The sequence below is a fragment of the Carassius auratus genome, chromosome 35, assembly GCF_003368295.1.
Source record: "Carassius auratus strain Wakin chromosome 35, ASM336829v1, whole genome shotgun sequence".
Taxonomy (NCBI): Eukaryota; Metazoa; Chordata; class Actinopteri; order Cypriniformes; family Cyprinidae; genus Carassius; species Carassius auratus.
In genome coordinates, this window is record NC_039277.1 from 8,562,239 (window position 1) to 8,589,824 (window position 27,586).

Consider the following 27,586-nt stretch of genomic DNA (forward strand, 5'->3'; position numbering starts at 1 on the left):
TAAAATAGGGACTGTAAAATAACCAGGGGATTCACCAAAGCATGATCTGCAGCCACATTGCTTGTGTGTAGCGTTGCTTATTTGCATTGTTGTGATATTCTGACACCCAGTTCACTAAACATTTTCTAATAATATGTGCTGAATGCAATTTGCACGGCACAGTTTCCGCTGTTATTGAATATTCAGTTGTGGAGGACACAGCAGATTACAACAATCTGGTGTACTTCACTGGCCTCTACAGCATCACTCATTGAATGGCTCTTTGAAATGGTGAAACTGCGCTTTTGGACACAGTACACGCCTGTTTAACACTCACTCCATCATTCGATTGTTATTAGATGAATAACTGCTGCCACAATTGATATAAAACATACACAAATGTCTAATTTGTTCAAAAGCTGCATAACTGAATTCACCCTTCTGTCTTTCCGTTTGGCTGCCAGAGAGGTGGTGTTGCGGCATCGCTGTTTCCTAACGTCTAGCAAATTTAAGCAAGCACAGACAGCCGCTGTCGCTTACAAGCACACATTTATGATGAACTGCCAAACGCAGGGCGATCGCTCTCAATCAATGAGAGCAACTCCACGCCTCAGTTACTGCAGATAAATTAGATCTGTTTCCCCCATCTGCCATCTCAGCCCTTCAGAGAGACAGATTCATGTGGATTGACATGGGACTGTCGGTCACATGTAAACCATTGCTTATATTCTGTGAATCATGGTTGGGAAACGATACAGTGGGTTGTGTGGTTTGTTTTATTCATTAACATGTTTGAAAGTGCATTGGGAGAGAGTCAACCTAATGGAAATGTGATAATCAGGGCCTCTTGTTCAATTAGAAATATTTGTGAAACATAATGCAATCAAAATATATTTTTCTGATTGCCATCGCTTAACAAAATTACACACGTAGCGCTTCTCTGCATCGCTTGTCCTGTTTGATTTTTCCGTGTCTGGACAGAGACGTTAATTAACATTAGCTTCAGTTAAAATGCCTTTCTGCGTAGTTCCAGATCCACTTGAATGAGATGTTGGGTGATTTGATAAATATTTTTACAGATGGACTTAGTGACAGTTTGCTTCCCAACAGTATCCAAGTGCAATTGTATGTCCCTTTTGTTATAATAACCCTGGTATTTTGTAATTGTTTTGCATATCCGGCTTTTTAGATAATCACATTCATATCAGGCTGTTCTTGGGACTTTATCTGATGTATCATAACACACATTCAGCTGGTATAACAGTGACTAGCCATTGGTCCTAAGAAATATTTTTCCCCCCAATAAAACATTCTTCAATGAACAGTGTAAAGCTAGAAAAATTACTGGCCAGTTCCCAAATGAATAACAACATTAAAACATTTGACTGTAAAAATAATTTCAAAACAGGAAAATGGAGAAGTGTATAACTGTATACATCATAACATATTGAGGGAATGAACTAGTCGTCCATTTACATTTTGGCATCAAGACTGGAAAAAAAAAAAAACAACAACTCATGTTTCATGTGTTACATGTTTTATTTGATCAGCTTATTGTGCATGTTCATACACTCAAGTTCTCTGATTGGTGGATTTTTCTTGAAAATTGTGGGTATTGAAGTACTTCAAGACTTTAATCAGCTATTAATTAATTAACGTTAATTAACGTCTCTGTCCAGACACTGAAAAATCAAACAGGACAAGCGATGCAGAGAAGCGCTACGTGTGTAATTTTGTTAAGCGATGGCAATCAGAAAAATATATTTTGATTGCATTATGTTTCACAAATATTTCTAATATATATATATATATATATATATATATATATATATATATATATATATATATATATAGCATGGAAAAGAAGAATGGAAGAGAAGAAATTGTTGAATAAAGTATTTCTTAACCAACTTAAGTACACTTAATTCTTTGTCATGCAAAAGTCCAGTTATTTTGATGTGTTTACTAACGTACAAAAACGCTAAGCGCTATTAGAATTTCAACTGTAGTGTGCCATTCAATATTACATTTAAAGTTCATGTAATTAAAAATGTAATATATATTTTTAAATATGTGACCGAAAATTTTCAAAGACAATTAAAGTAATTACATATATAGGTATACATAAGCCATACTTAAGTGAAACTAAAAAAGCACGTTTTAAGAACGAATTGCTTTAAATTTAAATTTAAATTATAATACATTTTCATTTCCATTATATTCGTCTCCAAAAACACTCAGTTCAGTTCGTCCTTAAGTATGTTCTTTTAAAGTATATTATTTCCATAAGGTTTTTACTGTTATAGTTTAAGCATTTTAATTTCAAGTGATCAACTGGGCAGCAAACAACAATTTATTTGTGTGCCTCGCTCTCCAAAAGGCTAGCTGACATGTTGGCTTGTCGCCAGAAGGCTGTCTCGTCAAAAATGAGGTCAGTGTCCCTTCTGGCACTGTTTGTGTAGAGATGGCCCTGAGGGCTGCACATAAAGTTATTGGATACCCTACACTTACACTCGCAAAATGGGCTAACCCTTAATTACGGCTTTTAGGAAAACAAAGTAGTAGTGTTAAATCGAAGGATTCTTTAATATATTGGCAATTTCATGGAGAGCTAGTCATTGGGGTATTACATCCAATTTGCCAAAGTGCTGCTTGATTAGAAGGTATAGCCACCTGAATCAATACCAAAGGATGATCTGAGACCTATGAGTTATTCTATACCATATTCTTCATGTCTGCGTTCCTCTTCTCACTATTTTCCCCTTCCATATCTTTTAATCCATTTGCTGTTTTCAATTTCTCTTTAAAACATGCATTTCTTTTCAGTCCTGTCCTCTAACAGCAATAAAGTATCCCATAATCCCCTATCAAGTGAGTGTCAGTGAGACATTCGCTCTGTTCTAAAACCTAGTGAGCTGCCTATATAAGCATAATTTTAAGGTGTTGTATGCATGTTCTTGATTCTGAGGTCATACTAAAATGTACACTCTAAGAAAAGTCTGTAAAAATAATGCACCCAATGTACCATAACAGTACATTAGTCACAAATCACGTCATTATTTCATATTACTAGCAAAAGTTGTTAACAAACAAACACACCTTATCACTCATAAAACAATGCCTTAAAAACACTGACAACAGATAACATTACACAGTGTTCCCAAATGTTCTCTTTTGAAAAAGTGACCCAAGTTTAGAGAAATGGGGTCTAGCAAATGTAACAACAGAACTGTCTTTCCCATTGAATGTCAGTATCGTTCCACTGTTCTTTTCTAGCATTAAATGGCTCTTATTTAAATCAGTGGCACGCCGACTATGCCCTCTCTTTCAGCCCAGATCCGTTACGAGCCTGCCCTGCCAGTGGAGCGTCAGCACCTCACCCAGTGCCTGCCCATTGGCCACATGACAAAGTTTATCGTCACTTACCCCACTGTGAGTAACACGCATAACCCATCCCATTACCAAAAGCCAGCTTAGCGGCTTTCCCAGCACAGTTCCCCCACACTTCCCCTACATCTCTATTGCATTAAACTCTATAATGAAGTTAAAACGAGCAGAGGCATGGAGAGCTGCCTCCTAGTGCTCTGTCTAGCATATTCCTTATAAGCCCTCACTATAAGTTAATATATTGGCTCTGCACTGACTGGAGACCTTAAGTAGAGGCTAAGATTTGTTTGTTAGCTGTGAAAGATGTTTTCGAATATATTATATAAGATAATGGGTTTCATTCACTTACAACTTGTGCATAACATGTTGAAAGTAATAATAAGTTCAGGCTATTTCTTTTTTTAAATTTGAACTAAAACAGACACAAAAATCACTCCCTAGAGTTGCATCTAAATATTACAGTTGCATTAATGTAAAATGTTTGTGTTATATTTTTTAATTGTTCCTCAATTGGTAGAGCATTGGGGTTCGATTCCCCCGGGAACACATGATAGGTAAAAATTGATAGCCTGAATGCACTGTAAGTCACTTTGGATAAAAGTGTCTGCTAAATGCACACATTTTGTTTAATTTAAATGTAATAACCAAGTAACTCTAGAGTAAGTTTTATTTCAGAGTAACAAATAATCGTAAATGTTTCACGTGAGTATCTTTTATGCGCTTTAATATCTTTTATGTGTTGTAATCTTTTAAAATGTGTTTTAATCTTTTATTATTATCTTTAACTGCATATATTTACACATTTATGAATTTTGAACTTTGTAATACATCACTTATTTAGTTATTTCATTTAATAGGCTTTATGGGAGAAACAGCATGCACAAATTTTTTTTCTGGAAAAACAAAATGCTTTTTAACAACAAATTAGTCATTTATATGCGTTAGAGTGTTTGATATTTTAGTCTAATAGAACAGTTCAACTTAAAGGGATAGTTCACCAAAAAAAGTAATATTCTGTCATCATTTATTAACCCTCATATAATGCCAAACCTGTTTAACATAAATCACTATCTGAAGGAGTCATGTTGCCCCTTGGTTTGAAAGGGCATGACGTTTGATTGATAATAATTATGCAGATATTGTATAGAACTGATCATTGAGCTTCAATTTAATATTCACATTTATGGAAAAACAGTTGACATTTATAATGATAATGTCAGTTTCAGCATAGTGCTGCTCTCTTTTAATAAAGAAAGAATGCTTTTCATTTTCAAGGCTGTTTTTTGATCTGACTTCACAGGCCTTTTGGAAGCAGAGAGGTTTCTCGGGGGAAATCGTGGTGCGTCCCTCTGAGGACTGTCCTTTAAGCGTCACATTTGATGCCACCAGCCCCAGAGGCAGTCCTGCGCTGGTGGGGTTCATCACTGGAGTACAGGCCCGTGACTGGTGCGACAAAGAGGTGAGAGACAGATAGAGAGAATGAGTTTTGGAAAGAGAGTGATGTATTTTAATAACATAGCAAGCCGTACTGGAGTGAGAAATGGAAAGAGGGAGTGCGAGATAGAGAGAAGGAAGTTTAATATGTCAGGTCTATTCTCAGTTTCACACTTTTCAGGGAATACTGAGACAATGAGTCAAGAGGTGAATATATATATATATATATATATATATATATATATATATATATATATATATATATATATATATATATATATAGACATTTAGTTGCTCAAAAACACCTTTGAAAAGCATAACAGTGAAGCGCTGGCCAATAAAATGATAATGTTAATTATTGTGATATAATTTTTCTAAATAAAACGATAACAAGACATTTATACTAAATGTATGTAGAGTACTGTTTTTCATAGAAGAAGCTACAAAGCATATAGATAAATTTTTACCATGGCATTGAGGTGCTATATGTGTGGTTTTAACTGGTTATCATGATCTAAACGTATGCTACTATTGAAGAACAATTGTTAATTTTAAATAAAACTTGTACAGTCTGAATAATAACATTTCCCTATATAAAAATTTGGTTGTTACAGTTATTTGATAATGAACACACATTTACATCTGCATCTGTCAACACAAGCTTCAGTGAAATGTGAACTTCTAAGAGACCAAAAAATTTAATATTATTAATATTGCAGCCTGCTCTACAAACAGTGCCGAAGGTGTGTATCATCAAAGAAAGAAACTAAGAAATCATTACTATTAAGATACTACTACTATTACTAATAAGATATTTATTTTGTTAAGGAAAGGAGCAAAAATCTGCCGTTAAACTTAAAAAAATAAAGATTGAAGTGTATCCTTGTTGTGTTTTGAAAGCACATGTTCTGGTTTTCTTCATCTAGCCTTACTTGATGTGGTCTATAATATGTGGAGACAACTGTTAGCATTCCCATTTCAAAGTTCATTTCATGCTCTTAAGAGCCTTCAAAAACATGCATTATAATAAATGAGAGGTTAGGCAATTAATAATAATATTATTTCCCCAAAAAATGATGTAATATTACCACTTTTTTTGTCAGACTGCACAACTACTGTACATTTTAAAGGTCTTTTGATCCCAATTACAGCATCTAGGGATTAACGTACTTTGACCACTTATTGTAGCTAAACTAGCAACACTTTATTGGTCAACCAGTTTTTCAGTTACAAATGTATTTTTTACAGTGCCACCCAGTGCATAGTTAGTTTTAGTTTTAGTTTGCGTGATTCTCTATATTTATGGCCAGCAAAGCAACATTTTAGTGAAATTCGAATAGTGTTTTTATTTTTCGAATAATTATTGCACATTGAATATTTGACTATATCACTATCCATGCACACCCCTAACTAAAATGACTACAACTGAAATAAAAATAAAGCTATTGACGCTATATATATAAATAATTAAACAAAAGCTAACGACAAAAGCATGTAACAGAGTTACTAAAACTAAATGGAAACTGAAAATACAAAAGCTAATTCAAAATATGAAGTCTGTAATAGTATAAATAATACTTGTATGGTAGTCTAAGATAGTCTTTCGGCAACCAGATTGTCTGTAAACAAGCAATATCAGACTAGGGATTAGAAATGTCTTTGGTACGGCATTAAACTGAAAGTGTTATCTTGGGATAACAAATATTTCCAGCTCTGAGTCTTCAAAGACTCTTTTCCTGACTGATAATGTGGCAGACTATTGATTTATCTGTCACTAGACGCTCAATCAAACAAAGATGGCCACACATCTTGCATGCAGAAAAAAGCTCGCCTATAGCTAAAATCCATGAAAACCAAACGAGACCAGAACTCCCTCTTTGAGATAAACTGGTCTGATAAACACATTTCCATCTCGCTTCTTATGATAAAACTGCAGTCATGCATTATAGACAAGAGGGAGTTTATGGTTGCTTCATTCATACTGAATCAGATGCACAAGCCAGTCTGATTCTCATTTGCTAATACAACATTACTAATTTGCATTTGGCAGTATTTTATGTTGAAATACCCATTTATCACCATATCCGTAAAATGAAGAGTCATGTACTCTGCAAAGCATTTGTGTTATGAATTCAGACTGACAGCGCAATACACCCGAGCCCTGTGCTTTCTGCTGTTACTTGACATTACCTTCACATGAATGAGCTGGCAAGGTTTGAAGTGTGGACATGAAGTGTAATTTTGTGCGGTTTGTTTTATGGCTAGGCATTAGAGATGGTGGCTAGCCCTCCCAACTCCTTATGGAGCACTTTTATAAACCCCCCCGCAGATGGTTCCTCTGCCGCCCAGCCCCATACCTGGTGCGAAGCCATAACTGTAGGATGAGTTATTGCCCTGGACACTCGGTTCAAGTAGAAGTGTGCGCAACATGCAGATGCAGGGTTTTATACATTCCCTTAACATCTGTCACTCGCTGGCATAGTAATGGCAAGGGTGCGCAGCCCGGCCACTTTCTACCCATAACTCATGGAGAACAGAGACCAAAAAGGAAATTGAGTTATTCAGATCGATGGAGGTTGGAGAACCAGACCCAGCCCGGATCTCACCCTTGTGAAAGAGAACTACAGATTAACATAAGTTGAAAAATAATACTTATTATATATACTTTAGAAGAGCATAAGTAATGTTTTTGGAGACGTTATTTGCAATTAATTGAAAATGTACTATAGTTTAAATTTGTATTTCTAAATTTACTAATGTACTTATTTTTTCTTAAAAACAAAGGGTTCTTTTTTGACCCTTTTAAGTAAGACATAAGTACGTCTTTATGGAGGCAATAAGGTATAAAAGGCCCACTTCGCGTCGTGATTAAAAACGCCCTTCAGCCGTGACTCATTCACAACACAGCACAATTTTAATACTGATTGCTTTAAGAAAACTTACCACACAATAAAATATTAAAACCAAAAATGTATAGATTGATGTTACTTTTCTTAACTAAATAATAGTTCCTGACAGCAACAGTAAACAGCAAACGACATGCCCCATCTTATGGAGCTCAAAGAAAAACAGAAAATAGGAACTGTTCTCATCTGCTGTCATTTGTTTTACACCATAAAGGATATTTCCCAGACAAATACATCTCTCAGCATGAGAAAACGTCTGTCTTCCATCTTTTTGTTTAAAACGGACCGATTCGCGGCACAGTGTGAGTTTGCAAGCGTCACAATAGACAATTAAAGGTGAATGATGCAACATAAGGCCATCAGGGGTCCCTCATATGTCATTAAACAAATAACCAGTGTATTAACAGTTAATTGCATTACAGTTAATTGTGCTGAAATATATAAATGGAACAGTTTTGACATCATATTATTGAATGTTTATGTTGGGTGGTGGCTAAGGGTGTTGTTGCGCATAATTATACTTTTTGTGATATGATGATAAACAAAGGTTTTTGTGCTCATTTTAGATGGAGGAGAGAAGAGATGCTGTGATCTCCAGCCTGGTGAAGTACCTTGGTCCGGAGGCGTCCACCTACATTCACTACGAAGAAAAGGTATGTGGCGAATAACAGCCAATTCGTGCAGTGAGTCACAGAAAGTATAGTCATTGCTTTGCGAATCCCTTTGCTTCAGCTTTATTTAGTAGCAGCCAGGAGCACCTGGAGTGTACGGGAAAACAGTGCTGGGGGAAATCTGAAAATTATGCAGAAAAATATTTTATGGTGGCTTGCGTTGTTAAACACAACAGTAGACTCAGGCAGACACTAACTTTTTAATTTTAGGTCATTTTAAGGACACCACTGCGTCTTTGGAGGTTTTTCTCTGCAGCTGGCTGACTAACTTATATTAATGTTTGATTCTGGAGAAATCATGGGTATTTTATTTTTTTACAGCATTATTCATTTCAAGAAAAATATGCTGCTTTAATAAATATTAATTGGTTCTTAGCTAACCCCATCCACTTTGGTCATTTTTGTTAACTAAGATAACTCAGACTACAGAACAACCCATAGAAATTAGCTGGACACAATAAACAATGTGATTTTCAGTCAGATGTGCTCATAAATTGGTTAACATTAATCAGATAGTATTCTTAAGAGTTATGGATTGAGTTGTAACATTGCAAATAATTCAAAATTTTGCTTTTGTTTAAATACATTGTTAAATTATGCCGTAAAAACTACAAAAAAATGGCAGACGACAGCAGCTGCTAAGGTAGGATTAACCTGACTTTTTAAAGATGGGGTTCAGCAGATTTTTATTTGAATAAACTCAATTCAACAACATATTATCCCAACTCTATTGCAAATGTATCCATGGAATACAATTTCATTTAGATGGCAAAACAAGTATTTTATGGGTTTATGAACTGAACCTCAGGCAGTCAACAGCATGGACCAATTAATGGGTGGTTTCCATTTTTGGAAATGATATTACAAATGTCATTCAGACAGAGCTGCAGAAACGATTCATATGCAGTTTGTAAAACTTGCTTCTGCTAAGCGTAGGTATTTTAGACTCCCTCATTCCTTCATTTTGATTTCCTCCGGGGGGTGCAGTTTATTTGTTTAATTTACACCCGAACCAGTGTGATGTCATTTTATTTGAACTCTGTTCTACCAGTTATTGATACATGCCGGCCTGTACAAGTGGTTTGGAAAATGTATGGACGAAAGAGTGGCAGTGAAAGCATCTTTTAGTCTTGAATAGGTCCAAATGTCAAAACTCTCAGTTTGCGGTTCCTGTTCCCACTGACTGAGTCAGCATATGAAAATAACCCACATTGTCTAGAATCAGGCATGAAACCTATTAAGACCTGCTAGAGTTCATCACCTCTGTCCAGTCTCCTGTATGACTCTGACAAGCCTCCGTGTAACACTCACCACGGGCTTCAACTGAAATGGAAATCTCTGCGTCCACCGCTATTCCCCATTGACCAAAGCTGAGAACCAGTCATTCACTGTGCCTGAAATGCACATTTCATAAAAGAAATGGGAATTTATTTCTCCCTGAGCAGTAAAATGGAACCATAGACCATACAGAAGGTGTAATTTAGATTGACAAACGGGCACATTGGTTTGACAGCAATCAGCTTCAACAGTAAGTTAACATTTTACCACCTTGGTGTGAAAGGGATGTCAGGCCACTTTAGCACTGTAAGTGAAAAGGGGGAATAGCCTTAAGCAACTCTGTGGCCTGTGGATAGAGAGAGCGGGAGAGGATGATGGGACTACTGATGGCAAGGCCAGTTTCAATGAGCTGCAACTGAGAAAGGAAATACACTACCTGTACCTTTTCAAGTAGAGAATTACCCAGAGTGAAGAAGAGGCTTATGGTGCATTGTGAAAAGCAGAGGTGCTTCAACTCAAAAATATCCATGGTGTTACATCCATATAGTCTGGAGGAGCTGAAGAAAATGATTTCTGCCCTTAGAGAAGGGCTGGGCGATGTGGCCAAAAATTATATATCTGTATTTTTTGGCTGAAATGCGATATACAGTATATTTATCAGTATATTCTATTAGGATTTATTTTTATTTATTATACAGCCTGCCCAATGTTGTCCGATAAAACTATGTTTATATTAAAGGCAATGAAAACCAATATAGTAAAAGTAGGCTATACTATCTATTATGTGCAAAAAAAAAAAGGGCTAAATTCGCATTACATTCTAACATTGCAACATTACAATCTAAAAGCTTTTTACAACAGAAGTCCAATCCACTAAACTAAAAATTAAAGTAAATAAACACAAGAGCACAGTTACATTAGTTCATTATATTTTGATCACCCCATTACTGTTATCTGCTATAATAACATACACTTGTAGTTTTAAAATTCTACATATGACAATTATTGCGCTCTTATTCTTTCTTATTCTCTTATTCTTATTCATTTAATTAAAGCTGCGGTAGGGAATTTTTGACGCTCTAGTGGTTAATAAACAGAACTGCTTGCGTCTTGCGGAAGAACATCGTAGCTGGAACTACTTCTCTCTGTTTATGTCTATGAAGAATCACAAAGGTACTGGGTTACTCCGCCGCGTTACCCCCGAAGCAATCTAAAATAGTCTGAATATAAACACTTATTATAAGTGCACCCTAGTGATTCAGGACAAGCCAAAAACACTGTTTCATGGTGTACTCATGGTGTACTCGCTTATTATTTACGCTTATTATTATTATTATATATATTAAGTTATGGACCGCAGCTCTGATTGGTTATTTTTTACCGGGAGCGATGGAGTTTCTGCAAATGGCAATAAGACCACTGGGAGGAGCCAGAGGAGCTTGATTTTTTCACAGATTATCTGTCTCATATTCTACTGTCAGGACATAATGACAGGTTTAATAAATATGTAAAAAATATTTTTTTTTTTTACAAAAGTTCCCTACAGCACCTTTAAGTCTTAGAGGCTTTAAATAATGTATGAAGTATGAAGAGCAGTGGCCTAATGATATTCCATTTTTTTATATTTATATTTATGTCCACTGTATTTTTAATAAAAAAATTATAAATCAGAGAAATATTGAAATATTCTCCATTGTTTAATTAACATATCCTGCATCATAATTCTCCAACAAATAATGCACTGCATTTCTCTGTTGAAACTGTGTTCAGTCTTATTCATTAACTCAAGCAGTCTTTTTTTACTAAAGGCTTTTGGCATTAACTGAATTGGACAATGTTGAAGGGCCCATCACCAACTACATCTGTTCGTTTAGTTTTTGCTTATTTATTTATTGAATTCATGTCGGTTATGTATTGTATGTTCCAGATTTTAAATTTATAAAGTGAACAGACAATATGTAATTTTTGCACATTGTGGTGTGGAGGTATCATCAAGTTTTAATTTTTCAGCTGTGTTAAGCTAATAATGGTTAACTCTAATGGTGTTAACATTTTTTTTTTTTTTGTTGAAGCATACTACCAAGAGAGCTGCTTGAGATGAAACAGCTGCATTTTAATATAATCATCCAAAAATGCATTATTAACATGCAAATCATTCTGAGAGGCTTGGAGAGTTTAAGGGTTTTCCTTCAAGTGCCTTCATAAAATCTACAGGCGCATTTAAGAACATTCAACATTAATAAAGATGCCTATTTAAGACCATCAGGGCTACAGGGCTCTAATGATGAATAATGACATGAATAATGAATAATTCTTCATTAAATTAAATTTAATTATAAACAACTTCTAGACCTTTTTTTTTAATTTAGTTTGAACATGAATTAAAGGGAAAATTTAGCCGAATCCACACAGAATTCATTGAGGTGGTTGCAGGGAGTTTGTGATGATTTGAAGCTGCAGTAATATAAAAATAACCTGCTCTTTGTGAAGAGAAACAAGACGACAGTCTGCCAAATGTTGTCTGCCAGAGATTTAAAAGTTGTGTCAGTGTCAATGCAAATAGCACCTGCATATTAAAGCTGTCTCTCTTGGGAAATAAAGGACAAGCCGCATCACAACAACAGAGTGCAAATGTATCCTAGATCATTTATTAGCCCGAAATTAAAGTTTTCAATGACACTGACTGCTGCAAAATGTTAATTGTTGTGTTGTGTTTTCAGGACTGGGCAAAAGAAGAGTGGAGTGGAGGCTGTCCTGTGAATGTAATGACCCCTGGGATGCTAACATATTACCACCCGAGTCTTCGAAAGCCCTTCGGCAGGTAAACCAGTCCACTTCACTGGCCAAATCCCTTTATGTTCAACAAAGCCTATTTCAGAGCCCCAGTGTCTCATTTCACCACATTCTCTGTCCTTCAATGAGTGGTTCACACATAAAACAGTTGACACTTAAAAACATGCATTTAACCTCATGTTTTTACAAACCCAGTGGTATTTTTCGACGGAACACAAAAGGAGTTTTATTTTTCCCAATACAACAGCTACTCATAGTGTGACCATAGCTGTCAAGCTTCAAAAAAGCATTAGAGTAGCCCATTCAACTTCAAGACTGTATTAAAGCTCAAATTCTCATGACTTTAAAAACAGAGCACAGGTCATGTAGATTACTTCTATGTCGTGGAGTGAAAAAACTAAGTAAATAAAAATACGGTTCCAAGTGGCTCACATCTCATTTTGGTTCATTTTAGTTGTGATCAGAGCATTTTTTTTGTGGTGCCTAGACCAATAAATAGTAATAATAATAATAATATTTATAGTAGTCCAGGCACCAAATAAATTGTAATAATTATTTAATAAATTGTTATATAAATTGTAATATTTATCAGTCACTGTTACTAATTGTAATAATATATTTAATAATAATATTTATTACTTGATGTCAATAATAATAAGTGTCCTGACAACAAAACTAATTGTAATACTATTTGAATATAACAAAGTATTTTCGCTTTCACAACAAAACACACAACATCTCCTCGACATGGCGGCAATGCCATCACCGAGAATAAAAGTAACGCCTTCTTTCTTTGCGTGAACATTTGGGCGGCGTTATGCAAATCTTCTCACATCGTGATGTAGACATGTGGGGGCATGTTAGAACGAGCCGTTTTAGGAGGGCTTGGTTGACGCTTAACTTTTATGCACCGAGAGATTGTAACACTACAAAGAGAAAGGAAAAATTGTAATCGCATTATATGAGCCCTTTAAAATTATTAATTTACTTTTGCAAAAAACTATAACATACATGTTTGGAATAACATGAGTAAACTGACGGTGTTCATTTTTGGGTGACCTATTGCTTTCATCACATATCTCTGTGACTTTTATAAAGTTTATAAAGATAAACATGAGAGAAATACATAAATGCAGATTTTACCTCACAGTGCAAATGCATATCCGAATGCATGACTAGATGTCAAAGGACAGCGCTCTCAGGGGAAAACGCCTCAAAGGCTATTTGAAATGGCCCGGTTAAGCAATTGACAGGGCTGAACTAATGCTCACCCAAGGAGAACATACAGAAAGAGCGTGCAAGAGAGAAAGCGAGAGTGTGCTGTGGCTGGAATGGAGGAGAAATTTCCATAATTGAAATAAATCCATAGGGAGAGGAATGAGTTCATCATATAAAGGTGGTTGAGACATGTACAGACTCCCATTTTGTCTGATACCTGTGTGGCCGATCCGGAAGGTGGGCTGTAATCTGTCCTTGACCCACTTGAAAACAGACGAGATCTTGAAGCTCTTGATCTCTCGGATGCTACAAGACTCTTTCATGCATTACATCTCCATCCATTCTTCCTCACTGTAGCTTCTGAAAATGTTAATGATTTTTATTAGATGTGAATAATTAAAAGCACATAAGCATGAATTAATGACTGGTTCGCTAGCACATGAGCTCACGTATCTCAGTCAAGACGTCTCAAAAGAGTTTTGTAGTACATTGTAGTACATGAAACGGTTTTGTAGAACTTTAATACTTTAAAATCACATCTGTCAATTTAACATGTTAATTTGGTGCAAATAACTGTAAATAAAGAGTTCTGCTTTATGAATTTTATGAATACATCTTTCTCAGCTGATAAAAATAAAATAAAAATGTTTGTATACAACTCAATTTTGCATAGTTTTCATAAAAACTTTTCTTAATGGCAGATTTATTCAAACATCAATGTATAATTAACAGTAAAATATAAAGTTATATATAACTTTTATAGTTAACTATCAAACTGTAAACATTAGAAAATGCTCCTGAAGTAAATGTAACATTAATTGACATATTTGCTCACAAGCGGTTTTATTTGCCATCTTTCGGTTGAAATGCTGATCGAGGGATTACACAAGGCATTTCAGTAAGTTTCACTATATCTTGCAACATACAGTACCTTCTAATGTTCTCTCATGTTTATTTAACATGAATGAATTTGTAACTTGTATTAAAGTGGATAAAGCTTGAACTACAGCGATCTGTCACTCCACATTCAAGAGCATCAAAACGGCATTTATCGTTTGAATTTTGTGATAAAATTTACAAGGTTTGAAAGCTGAGATCATAAACGTTTCTAGGCAATTAAGTCAAAAGTACAAAGGTAGCACTCTGATATACTGCACTGAAGTTACATACTGCACTGTCTATTAGATTTACCCAAAATGAATTCTATCTCATGTTTAACCAGTATAGAGACATCAGAGCCAGCGACAAATTCCAGAAGATGGTGAGGCTGCCGACGCCCTAGAGCTCACATCTCTGAAAACACTGAAACAAATGTTCACATAGTTATCTTTTTCTTAACAAACTGCGTTTTTGAAGTCTAAACAACTACAATCTCACCTAAAAAATTTTTTTTAAAATGATGGTTGATTTGGGCATCTGCCATGACAGTTGCTTTGAAATAACGCAAATGGTGTGACACGGTTGGAGCTCTATCATCAATAGAATATTGAACTCTTCTCAACCAATCAGACTCCAGGACCAGAAAAACAAATTAAAACTTAAAGCTGTATTACACTTTTATTTTTATTTTTTTTATTTTATTTTTTTATTATTATTGATTATTATTTATTATTATTTATTATGCTTGAAACCGTTATATATAAAATAAAAGTGTACTACAGCTTTAATTTATTTTCCACCATACATGGGTCCTGTTTAATTTGATGTATTTCTGATGAAAAAATCCTGTCTATCTTAACTCTATATAAGGATCACAGTGCACCCCCTTAAATACCTTTTTACTTCAATTTTTAGATCTAAATAGCAAGTTCGTTAAATGCTGTCCTTTCCGTTAAAAACAGTTCCTGACAGCAACAGTAAATGGCAAGAGAATGTGCTGAACATTCCTCATCTAATGGAACTTAAATAAAAATAGAGAATAGCTCTTATCATCCATATATATTTTTAATAAATATACTGTTTTAGTTGCTACTTTATTTCAAGTAACAAATTATTTGTATGATTTAAATTTAAATGAAATATAATAACCCTGAAGGGAGTAATGACCAGGTGGTACTTCTGATGTCCTGATTTTGATTGAAGGTGATACTTAGCCTGAAAAGTTTCCAGACTGTAAGATTTTATGCTGGCTGCTTTTGATGCAGTATTACTAGAGTTAGAAGAACATATCTTGCATGCTATAGAAGGTTGGAAAAGAAAACATACCTCTTTTATGTCTTAGTGATTCACACACACAAAGACCATAGGTGAAAAGCATTGTGGGTAAAGGACGTCCCTCAGGGTTTCACGAATGTCCACGCATCCATAATGCATGAAGGCTAAACTGCGTGGTGGATGGGAAACAGCCTTGCATGGAGCATGTTGTTGAATGCAGCAATAAGCATTTTTTTGTTTTGATTAGTTTTTTTTGAGAACCCCAATTAAAAAGTTATTTTTGTTAAATTTCACAGCAGACATGAGTGCATTATCTTCTGGAGGTTTTCTGATCTGTTTTATTATTATTATTTTTTTTGTAAATCACTTTTTAATAAAAGAGTCTGCTAAATGCATAAACTATTCTTTAACCCTACACTTAATATATATACACATACATTTGTTTTAAATGATAACATTATTATTATTATTTTGATTGACAGCCAAGCTATTAATAATTGTGTGTGTGTGTGCGTGTGCGTGTGTGTGTGTGTGTGTATTATAAAGTTTATCTAAGACCTTTATGTGTTCAATGACAAACCTAAAGACTCATGACTGCTATTAGCACAAAGTTAGATTTAGTTAACTTATATAGCCATTATTCATTTTGACAAGCATCAATTAGAAATACAAAGTTTTTATATTACCAGTCACCTTGACATTTTCCACATCCTGGGTCTTTTTACTCAGTCATAGTGGTTTCAAAGGATACAGGAAGTAGTAAGACTTGATTAAACACTTTAAACATGATTAATGCTTCATTGTCTTGTCTCTTAAATGTCCATCTCTTTTGTCAGGATTCATTGGGCCGGCACAGAGACGGCCACCCAATGGTGTGGATACATTAATGGAGCAATTCAGGCCGGTCAGCGGGCAGGTATGGAGGTCCTGGCTCAGATGTGCCCTTCTTCTCTGTCCCAGGAGGAACTGGACGCAGTACGAGCTTCCCTGAAACGCAGTGACCCAAGAAAGGATTCAAAGTGTTCATCGTCTAAGTGTTATTACCTCTTTGGGGTGGTAATGACAGCGGCTGCTCTGGTGACAGCCTACCTTTTGGCCAAACCAGAACGGGGATTTGAATGGTTTTAAAATAATTATCAGCAGCACTTAGCCATTGTGCCTTAAAATGCACAGCTAAAATAACAGTAATTTACAGATTCATGTCAAACTGACACATTTTACATTTCCTTACAATGCATTTCTGAATGAAACAGAATTTTCAAATGGACAAAAGAGTGGGATTTTATTGGTATAATGAAAAGTTGCATACCAGAATAGAGCCAGATGGTTGGTGGGAAGGTGAAATAAGAGGGCTTGGAGATGTCAGCCAAAGAGGAAAGAAGCATTTCAGATGCACAGCAAGTTTGAGCTGAACGTTTACGCAGACATTATTATAATAATTATTATAATCATATTATAATCATATTATTATAATTATTATAATCACTTGTTGTATCTTGGACTTAATAAGGAAGCTGACTTGTGACATTTAAATATTTGATTTTCTAATTTGCTTTTAGAATTGTAAATATATGCGTTATGTGAAGGGAATATGAAACATCAAAGCGAAGAAGTGAAGCAAACACACAGTGAGCTACGTTAAACTCTTCCTTTCAACTCCATGAGAATCTATTGTTTTTAGAAAAATATAGCACGTTGGGCACTCATTATTGTCAAGGACTTTTTGAACATGTCAAATGAGTTTAATGGCTCTCATTATGCATAGAGGCACAATGCCACATCATTTTAGTTAATAACAATAATATGGTCAGTGAAAATGTGTCCAACTATAATAGACCAGACATTTAATCTGAAACCAACATTATTGAATGTTTTAACATAGAATATTTAATATCCCAGAAACAGTATCATTATACAATATCAACATTAATAAGTCTTGACACTAATATTCACTCTGTATACTCACTTATCACATTTTGGGTACTGCATGTTCTTTACAGACTGCTTATTGTTAATGGTTAGGTTTGTTCATGTTCACCTGCGTTCATGCAAATTATAAGATGGAAATGCACTACGTTAGCAAGTGAATACATTTACAATCCGTTATACACCCAAAAATAAAAATTCAATAATTAATTACCCACCCTAATGTCTTTCCAAACCTGTAAGGCCTTCGTTCATCTTCAGAACACAAATGAAGATATTTTTGAGAGCATTCTGACCCTGCATAGACAGCAGCGCAACTGAAACATTTTATGGACCAGAAAGGTAGTAAGAACATGGTTAAAATAGACCATCAGTGGTTTAACCTCAATTTTAAGAAGCCATGAAAGTATTTTTTTTCTGTGCAAAGAAAACAAAAGGACTCCCGTGTCATTATTTGACGTGTGTTTACAGCAATACCACGATGCATGCATGTGATGCTGCTGGAACGACAAGAGGATGAGTAATTAATGACAGAATTTTAATTTTGGGGTGAACAAACCTTTTAATGCTATTTGAATTTTTTTATGAAATGTATAACTTATGTTAAATAATAGAGCACAAAGAATCCATATTCATTTGTATGTAACATCTACACAAAAAGGCACTTAATCCATGTTGTTGTTGTTTTATATATATATATATATATATATATATATATATATATATATATATATATATATATATATATATATATATATATATATATATATATATATATATATATAAAATGTCTTTTTTTTCTCATATTTTCATCAACGGTATGTTTAAAATCATTAAATAATAATCTTGATCCCTTTGTCTCATCTTCATTATTTGAACAAAATCTTAATTCGGTTGACTAAATGAACACCGCTTAGAATACATCTTAAAACCCACAATATTTCAGAGCTATCAACATCGCAGATTTTACTTCTGTCAATGTGACATTTTAGTGTGAAACGAGACATTCATTTTACAACACCCTGAACTGAGACAGTTTCATTCACAGTGCTTCATGGGAGAGGGCGGAGTTTATCTTGCGATTCTCTGATTGATTCTCTGATTTTTGCAGAATCACGGATAATACAGTTTTTCATCAAAAATTCCACTGCTAAAGACAATTAAAAAGGTTGAAATAATGTGGTCTGTCGGCTTCAACAAAAACATTTACCATCGATTAACAACCTCATAGCGCACAGTAGGCCTGTCTTTGACGATTTAGAAGTTACCGTTAAAAATTGATTCCCCTGTGGAGAAAATAAATGAATGGGATTTTCACTTCCAGAAGCTGTTGTGCTACATAGAGCCAGATGGTTAAAAGAAAAGACCTGTTTAATATGCACAGCAATTTGGTGTTAAGTAAAACTGTTGACTTTAAGCACAAATCTTTTCAAATCAAATTAAACCGGAACACCATTATAATCAGCCACATTATCTTAAAACGAAACCTGAAATGTGAAATTTCCATATTTGATCTTCTAAGCTCTCAGTGCCCTGCCATATAATTACGAAGCTCCTATGTAAAGGGAATATGAAACATCAAAGCACAGAACTGAAGCAAACACACCGTGAGCTATAACAGTTATTGTCATGCACAGTAAATGCTCTCTCTGTCAACCCCATGGGAATGTCAATTGGTTTCAGTGCTTTAGTAGAATAAAGCACACAAGACATGCAACAAGTTTGTCAAGGCCTCTTTAAATGTATGTAATTGTTGCACACAGAAAGAAAGAAAGTAAAGCTAGGAGTTTAAATATAGACAATGCCAGATCTGGAATAAACTTCAAGCAGATCTTGCCACAGCGACTTTGAAATAAACTCATCCATGCTTCGCAGCAGATCAAACACTCACGGACACACGTGTGGGCGCCCACACATGAACAGCAGACACATCTCGAGGAGTGTGAGAGATGGACGAGCCATTCATACCGCACGAACGTCCCTGTGAAAGTGATTTAATCGCTAGTGCTTGATTACACAGATGATAGAAAAAGCTCAAGCTCAGATGCTCTCCAAGGAGCGATTTGACTCCTCCGGCGGCCCCTAACCGAGCATTATTTGTCTTCATTATCGCTGCCTCGCAGGGGATCAACTTTTCATTTTCCCTGCTTGCACGCCCACCCCATCAAGATCAATCCCTGGCCTGACCGACGTGTTTTTGTAAGCGTCCAATTTATGGGCTCCAGTGGTGGCGAGATGACACAGCCGGCACTTCCTCCGCTCGCTCTGGCCAGAAGCCACAGGAAAGATGAGTCTCTTGTGATTGTGAATCTGATTTTCCATTCCATTTGCTAGATTACCACCACATCCAGCCGGACAGCCACAAGTCTTCATTTAGAGACACTCCGCTGTGTAGATTGGCTATTATTTTGGACATCCCACAAACAGCTGTGTATGTCTCAAAGGATCCACCGCCTAAATATTGCATAATGTAACAACTTGTCCTAGGCTTTAGCTGATCGCCTCCATTGGTTTGCAGTTTGAAGATGTATGATCTTAAGCAATGCACCAACTTCAGATTAGGTGTATCCTTACCAAGATGGAAGTCATTTGGGCTTTTCTTTTGTGGGGGGTGGGGGGGAGGGGTTAGTCAATCACCTACAGTGCTGTATGATGTTTTTGTTGTATTCCTTGCATTTTTATATTCCAGCCAATGTAATAAAATTGCAATAATATAATAATATATATTGCATAAAACAGGCACATTCCATAACACCCAGTCTTTACAAAGCCCAAAGCACTCAAGACTCTTTAAATAACTTCATAATTCATTTTGATGCATAAGACCTGTAGAAAAGACTGCTCACAAAGCTGGTTCTCAAAAGAGAATGAATATTTCTTTCTTGACGAACCTTGCAAACCCTCTTCCGCTGACAGGGAGCCGATGGCTGATCTGGAACCACTCCATGCATTTCAACTGCAGAAAAACAGCAGCAGCAGCGCCTAAAACCTGCTGGTTTGCTGCAGGAATCCCAAAAGTTGGGACTCAAAGCTGTCAAGAAAATAATGTAATAAAATTTGACAAGGCTGATGCAAAAGAAAACTAGATTTGACAAAACTAAATAGCCCCGGTATATTTAACAAGTCTGCTCACAGTATAAACACCTAATGCATTATACTCACCAATACTGTATTTATTTGATTAAAAAAATACAGTAAAAACTGTAATATTCTGAAATATTATTTGAATTTTAAATGAAGGCTTAATAAATGATTGCTATGCTTTTTGAGTTATAACATCAGACTGCTGCCTGAAGATGCTGAAGTTAAAGCAGATATAATGTTACATTCTCAAAACTTAAGGGGTGTTAGAGGGGCACCTGAGAAATCGTATTACTCAAGGTCGCTCTATGATAGCTCAGAAAACAGTTCTCAGCTTTGTGTCAATAGTTAAACTTTTCGCTGAAACTGAAATTTCATGTAAGTTTGTTTACACTGTTCACGCATGCTCAGTTTAATAAAAATTGTATTGAGTTGAAGATAATTTTTCACCCACTGTCACCCACACAGTACAAGACATGGTTTAAAAAGACCAGGAGGCTATTCGTTAATATGAAAACCAGTAGTCTGTTAGATGTTAAAGGAATAGTTCGCCCACAATTTGCATCAAATGTACTCAGGCCATCCTAGATGTACGGTAGATTAGATTAATCAGTCGTCTCATCTGAATCAGGAGAGAAATATGCACATTAAGCATCAATCACAAGCAAAACAGTCCAAAACAATCAAAAAACAAAATATTTTGATGTTTTAATCAGCTGTTTGGACTCATTCTGACAGCACACAAACTCATCTACATCTCGATGGCCTGATTTACAGCAATTTTTCATTTTTGGGTGAGCTATTGCTTTAACATCTGTAGCCTTATCTTGTGGACTATTGGTTTTCATATTAATTAACAGTTCCCTGGTCTTTTTAAACCATGTCTTGTACTGTGTGGGTGAACTGGGCAGTCTAGATCATCTCAGCTTTTAATTAGCTATGAGATGGGCTCCTCGAAAGACCATTTCTGGCTGGATGTTGCATAGGGCTTTCCAACCTTTCGCTCCCTTGAGAGTGTACAACCATGTGCTGCTAAAGAATGGGGCAGTTTTCTTCCTCACTATATATGTATATGTGAGGCATTATCCTTCCCTGAAGTATTGTCACTTGACACCCACATCAATCTGTAAGATTATCTGTCAATCATCTGTGATGCAGTCACACTTTTCAACTGATGCTCTGAAATCTCATCTATCCATGATTAAGCATATTTTTTAAACCATGACATGATCATGTCTATTTCTGTACATATGGAATAAAAAAAATAAATGTTTATCTTACAGTGAAATTAAGCAAAACATGTTGATTTAAAAGCTTATACATACAGTATTAAGTCTGTTTTAAAAAAGACATGGTCTTTTTTTTATTTAAAAGCATTCATAAATGAAACTTCTGTCTTCATTTACTCACCTTTGTGTTGTTCCAAAACTGTGTGACTTACTTTCTTCAGCAGAACAAAAAGGTGATATTTTGAAGAATGTTGGAAACGAACAGTTTCAGTTCCTATTGATTTATATTTACAGAAATCGAAAGTCAATGGGATTAAAACTATTCCTTTAAGTATGACGAAATGAATACATATTTTTATTTAATATTTCTGATCAGGTATAAATGCATTTCAAAAACAGTTGAATATTCTAACACTGCAATTAAATGGATAATTTATCCAAAAATGAATATTTGATCTTTATCTGCTTACCCCCAGGGCATTTAAGAAGTAAGTGACTTTGTTTCTTCAGTAGAACACAAACAAAGATTTTGAATTCAAACCATTGCAGTCTATCTGTCAAATAATGGAAGAGTAAATTCCATTAACTCATTTTTTATTTTTTTTTTGGTATCAGATAGCAATCAAGCATAAACATAAAATGTTCATTTTTGGGTGAACTATCCCTTTAAGTTGTTCCATCCATACGCTGAAGGCCATATTTAGCAAGTCCAGTAAAAACTGAGCAACTTACATTTCACTCATTGTCAATTTCAGCCAACGAACAGAAATAGTTCCAGACACAATCAAAGCAATCAAGTGTTCCTGAATGAATCATTGATTTTAACTAATCAGTCGAGTGAATGATTCAATGATAATGACATACACCTATTTCTTTCCATAATGAGTGAATGTGCATTTTGCAAATATAAAACTACAATAGACTATTGGTTTATCTAAAAGGCATAGCATATCAAGTTAAATCACCTCAATGCACAAACTGAACAAAGTATTGCTCAGAGGTTTAGTTTGACATTTAACACAATTTATTTTATTTTTTTCACAAAACTGATTTTTGGTCTTTTGAGCCTGAGCACTCTTGGGGCATCACAACTGAGGTTAATAGAGCACACAACAGCCAATCTCTGGATGCAGTCGGGTCTTCTGCACACAGCACTCTTTCCAGTAGGAGGCCGTTGTCTGGGCAAAATGTCAAGACTCCTTTCCAAAGAAGAAGGGATGGGGGGCCTATGAATAATTAATGGGGAGCATTCGGTCGAACACAGTGCTGTGTCTGTTTAGCTGTCACTTCAGCAGGCAAGAGAGAGAAGGGGAGAGATACAACACTGTAGGAAAACACCGGAGATGATTTACCATCTGGACCTCATATCAGACAGCTTGACGTGTTCCTGGAGGACTCGATGCGGGGCAAACTCTTCATGTTAGCCCCCTCTTGAGAAATGGCATAATTAGTGCTAATTATGACATGAGATTTGAACATCCAGAGCTTTGTTTGTTTGGAGAGGGCAGGGTTGGCACAAATCGGAGAGGCTCTCCTTCAGGGTTATGAGGCCGATATTGATCTGACAGCATCTCGAAGAGGAGATATATGGAAAGACATTCCCTTGAGCGTGCGGATGCAGCCAAGTCGCTTGAACTTTCTTTTACCGACTTTTTAAAAATGTACAGATTTTCATCGCTGACAGTTGCAGTCGCTAGTAGGTTTTACTGTAATTTGATCAAATAAATGCAGCCATGGTGAGCATAAGAGACTTCTGGTTGCACTTTATTTTACAGTACGGGTACTTACATGTACTTATAGTGTACTTACACTGCATTTATCTAAGAAAGTTCTGGTAATACAAGGTAACTACATGGGGTAGGGTTAGGTTTAGGGGTAGGTTCAGGGTTAGTACCTAGTTATTACATAGTTATTGTAATTACTGTAATAAGTACATAGTATGTACATGAGGAACAGGACTGTAAAATAAAGTGCTACCAGACTTCTTTTAAAAACATAAAACATCCTAATTGTTCAAATATTTTACATAATTACAGTTGTTTAATTCTAATTATCATGTACGAATGACCAACTGTACATAATATGTTCTACAAGTGAAAAATAATGGCAAGTCTATTCAGTACTTCTCAGTATTATTATTTTTTTTATTTTGCTTTCGCAAGAAAATCCATATTGTTAAATAAAGTATTAATAATAAATGCATAAAAAATGAGCAAGTTGATCGATGCTAATTTCCATTTGACAAATGTATATTCCTCACCACTGATTTTTACCACATTCTCATTATAAACCAGAACTCAGTGGCGTTCAATTCATACAGTTTTGTTACAAAATGTAATTATTAAATTAAAATGTGGGAGCATATAAATAAATGACCCTTTCAAGTTGCAATATTTGAAGACTGAGGGGCAGGTGGAACCTGAACATATCAATACCCAATAACACTAACACACACACTTCGCCACAAAACATACAACAAACGTGAATAATTCCTGTGCCACCAGCGGCACCAAATGGAAAGGATGTGAGATGATTTCAACATTGAAAAAAAGACACTTCGCCTTTAAACTAGGACTTAAAACGCATTCTCTATATTCAGATCTTGACATTTGCTTACACACTTTTCTATTAAATGAGACTACATGTGTACGTTCAAACATTTCAAACATTGAGACAGTGCTGGCATAGTCAATGAGATCGCAGGTCGTGTTTAAATTACTCCGAATAACAAGGACGTTTATTACTGTTGTGAAGGGCATGTCAACTCGAGGATCTCTTCAAATAAAACTGTACAGGGAAGTTTGCATAAACAAAGCATTACAAATCCAGTATTAGGCAGCAAAGATAAAGGTTTTAACTCAGTTGTTTTATTTAGTTATTCTGATACACAATTTTTCCCAAGGATTTACATTAAATAACAAAGGAAAGGGCAAGTACAGTTTTAAATTCAAGGGTATATTAACAAAGTTTATAGTTTATGTATAGGTCCACACAAACGTCAAATGACGCTGGGTGTTTCATCAAAGGCTGGATAACTTTCATTGGTATGTTTCACTGAAGGCTTCCAAGATAAACCTGACGCATGTGTCCCGGTGCATTAAAGTATTAAGTGAGGCATCCAAATGTGTTTTAATAAAATATGTGTCTGAGGCATCTGCTCCCACTGTCTCTCAGATGTCCGTTAGCTGTGTCCGGCTGACCACAATCCACTAAAGAAGCACTGAAAGCATGAGTGGAATCATGAGAACCAAGCTTGATGCGACTGATGAAATGCAGGTAGGCACAAATCCTCCGCCGGAACAAAACTGTCCCTTCAGTGTATGGTGGGTATGTCTCCGATCCAAGCTCCAGGTAACGGTCTGGGACATGTGTATTCATTCTGTAGGAGACAAACAAGACCTAATTCATATATGATGATTTTTTTATATGGTATTAAATGAAGCAACCAATATGCCAACAATATTGTTGGCATATATGGTTGCTTCATTTAGTTTATTAAAACATCATATGTACAAAAATATGTATTTTACATGTTTTTGTTATTATTAAAAATATATATATTTTTTCACATCAACACATATTGATGGGTTTAGAATGTATATACAAATATATATATTTTATGGGCTATAGAAATATAGATGTTAATATATGAAATTGGGTAACACTTTATTTTAAGGTGTCCTTGTTACATATGTTACATGTACTTACTATTATAATAACAATTAATTATGCATAATTATATGCAAGTTACCCTAAACCAAACCCTAATCCTAACCCTAAACATGTAGTGAGTATATGTAGTTTATTAATATCACTCAGTAATTTTAATGTCCTTACAATATGAATAATTACACTGGAACAAGGACACCTTAAAATAAAAAAAATAAAAAAAGGTTTTGAATAGGTTTCATGTTTTACTTGATACAACAATGTATTTTATATATGGAAACTGAATTTCTTTTGCATACGGGAGAAAACATGCAGCATAATAATAATAATAATAATAGTACAAAAATAAATAAATAAAATATTAAGATGTGTAGTACACTCACATATACTCAAATGCAAGAAAAATTATGGTTATACCACACAAAATATTTGTCACTTTTTATGTAATTAATACATTTTGACATAACAGATGTAAATGCAAATTTATCAAAACTACATAAATCCAATGTGAATAAAAAGAGCACATTTCTAAGATCTCAGCAGTAAACTATATTTTTTTTTCATTTTCTGTGTCTTATTTGTCATTGACCCATGGAACAAAAAGTTAATTAAATATAAATCTGATTATATGAAAGTGTCAGGATAATAATACATACACGTCAATTCAGTTGCATTCAATTTTGGTATAAAATGAAACCCGCATGCATGCATGCAACAAAAATAAATAAATGGCTGCTATCGGTTAAGCAAGTCCAAAATCGAAATATGGCAGCACACTGTGCCATCTTTGTTAAGATGTTAATTAGAGTTGAGACGACTGAATTTACTCCACTCAAGTGACCTTGCTGTCATGAGCACTTTGTCTTAAATGGATTAAACAAACCACCGTGAATACTAATTAGCAATATGCATTGAGCATAATCATCATCATCTCAATTATCCCCAAGTTCAACTAAGGTTCTTTCAGAAACCATAGGAATAACAGCTATACTGCCCAATGAGTCAACTTGAAGACATATTTTCATACAAAGATTGAAATAATTGCTTAAAATGAGGACAATAAGGGATGCTGCCTTTTGAGAATAAAAATCTTTAAATAGATGAATACTGTATATGTATATATATCACATAGTGAGTGGCATGTTTGTCATCTTTCTAAGGGTTCTTTGTAACTGTAAACTGTTGGTGCAGCTTATTCCAATGGTCTGCATGCACTTTTAGGCCCAATCCCAATTTCATTTTATACCCCTTCCCCTTTCCCTACCCCTCCGCCTACCCCTTCCCCTTGTCCCTTGAAACATAGTGTCAAAGGGTAGGGGAGACAATATTCCCCTAAGGATTGGGACACCACTACCATGACATCACACACCATCAGCATTCGTCGTCTAGCTCTTACATACACACATATACTGGTGTGCTGGTGTGCATTAGAGCCTTTAATTATCGTTCTGTATTAATGAGCTGCTTACTGACAAACACACATATCAGAAATCGCGCAGCTCACACATCCAGGAGAAAATAAACTTGTCAACACTGCCCCATGACTTTTATTAAATACAGTTTAAATACTGAATCGCTCCATTATATTTTCCAGCGACGAGAGGATACAATCGCTGTTTTTAAGTAAACTTACTCTAAAAAGATAAACGCACAGACGCGAATACACACAATTTTCTTGTAGTCAAACTGGCTGACACAAGCTGTATCACCGACTTACAATTGAAATGGACTTGGCTGCAAGTGTTTTCAGTGAGTTTTTTCACTGAGATATGAAGGCATACAATGCCATCAAAACTCTTTATTTCATCTGACCTTTTATACAAATTATGTTTCAACTGTTCATTCTGCTCCATTAAAAACG

At 35.2% G+C, this 27,586-nt stretch overlaps 2 protein-coding genes across 3 annotated transcripts in view; one reads left to right on the top strand and one right to left on the bottom strand.

Moving 5' to 3' along the window:
- si:ch211-127i16.2 (probable flavin-containing monoamine oxidase A) overlaps window positions 1-17,813 on the top strand; it is a 31,860-nt gene extending 14,047 nt beyond the window's left edge. Inside the window, exons 8-12 of the mRNA XM_026219681.1 lie at window positions 3,311-3,411; window positions 4,667-4,825; window positions 8,273-8,359; window positions 12,376-12,476; window positions 16,657-17,813. Coding sequence (XP_026075466.1) covers window positions 3,311-3,411; window positions 4,667-4,825; window positions 8,273-8,359; window positions 12,376-12,476; window positions 16,657-16,948 — 740 coding nt within the window. The 3' untranslated portion in view covers window positions 16,949-17,813. The remainder of the gene's footprint in view (window positions 1-3,310; window positions 3,412-4,666; window positions 4,826-8,272; window positions 8,360-12,375; window positions 12,477-16,656) is intronic.
- A 6,364-nt stretch (window positions 17,814-24,177) lies between these two features.
- The window catches only part of LOC113054258 (leucine-rich repeat transmembrane neuronal protein 4-like), a 29,145-nt gene continuing 25,736 nt past the window's right edge, over window positions 24,178-27,586 (bottom strand). The window contains exon 3 of one of the 2 annotated variants that reach the window (XM_026219678.1): window positions 24,178-25,435. In XM_026219678.1, coding sequence (XP_026075463.1) covers window positions 25,370-25,435 — 66 coding nt within the window. In that variant the 3' untranslated portion in view covers window positions 24,178-25,369. The remainder of the gene's footprint in view (window positions 25,436-27,586) is intronic. The other variant, XR_003277360.1, reaches the window with a different exon arrangement.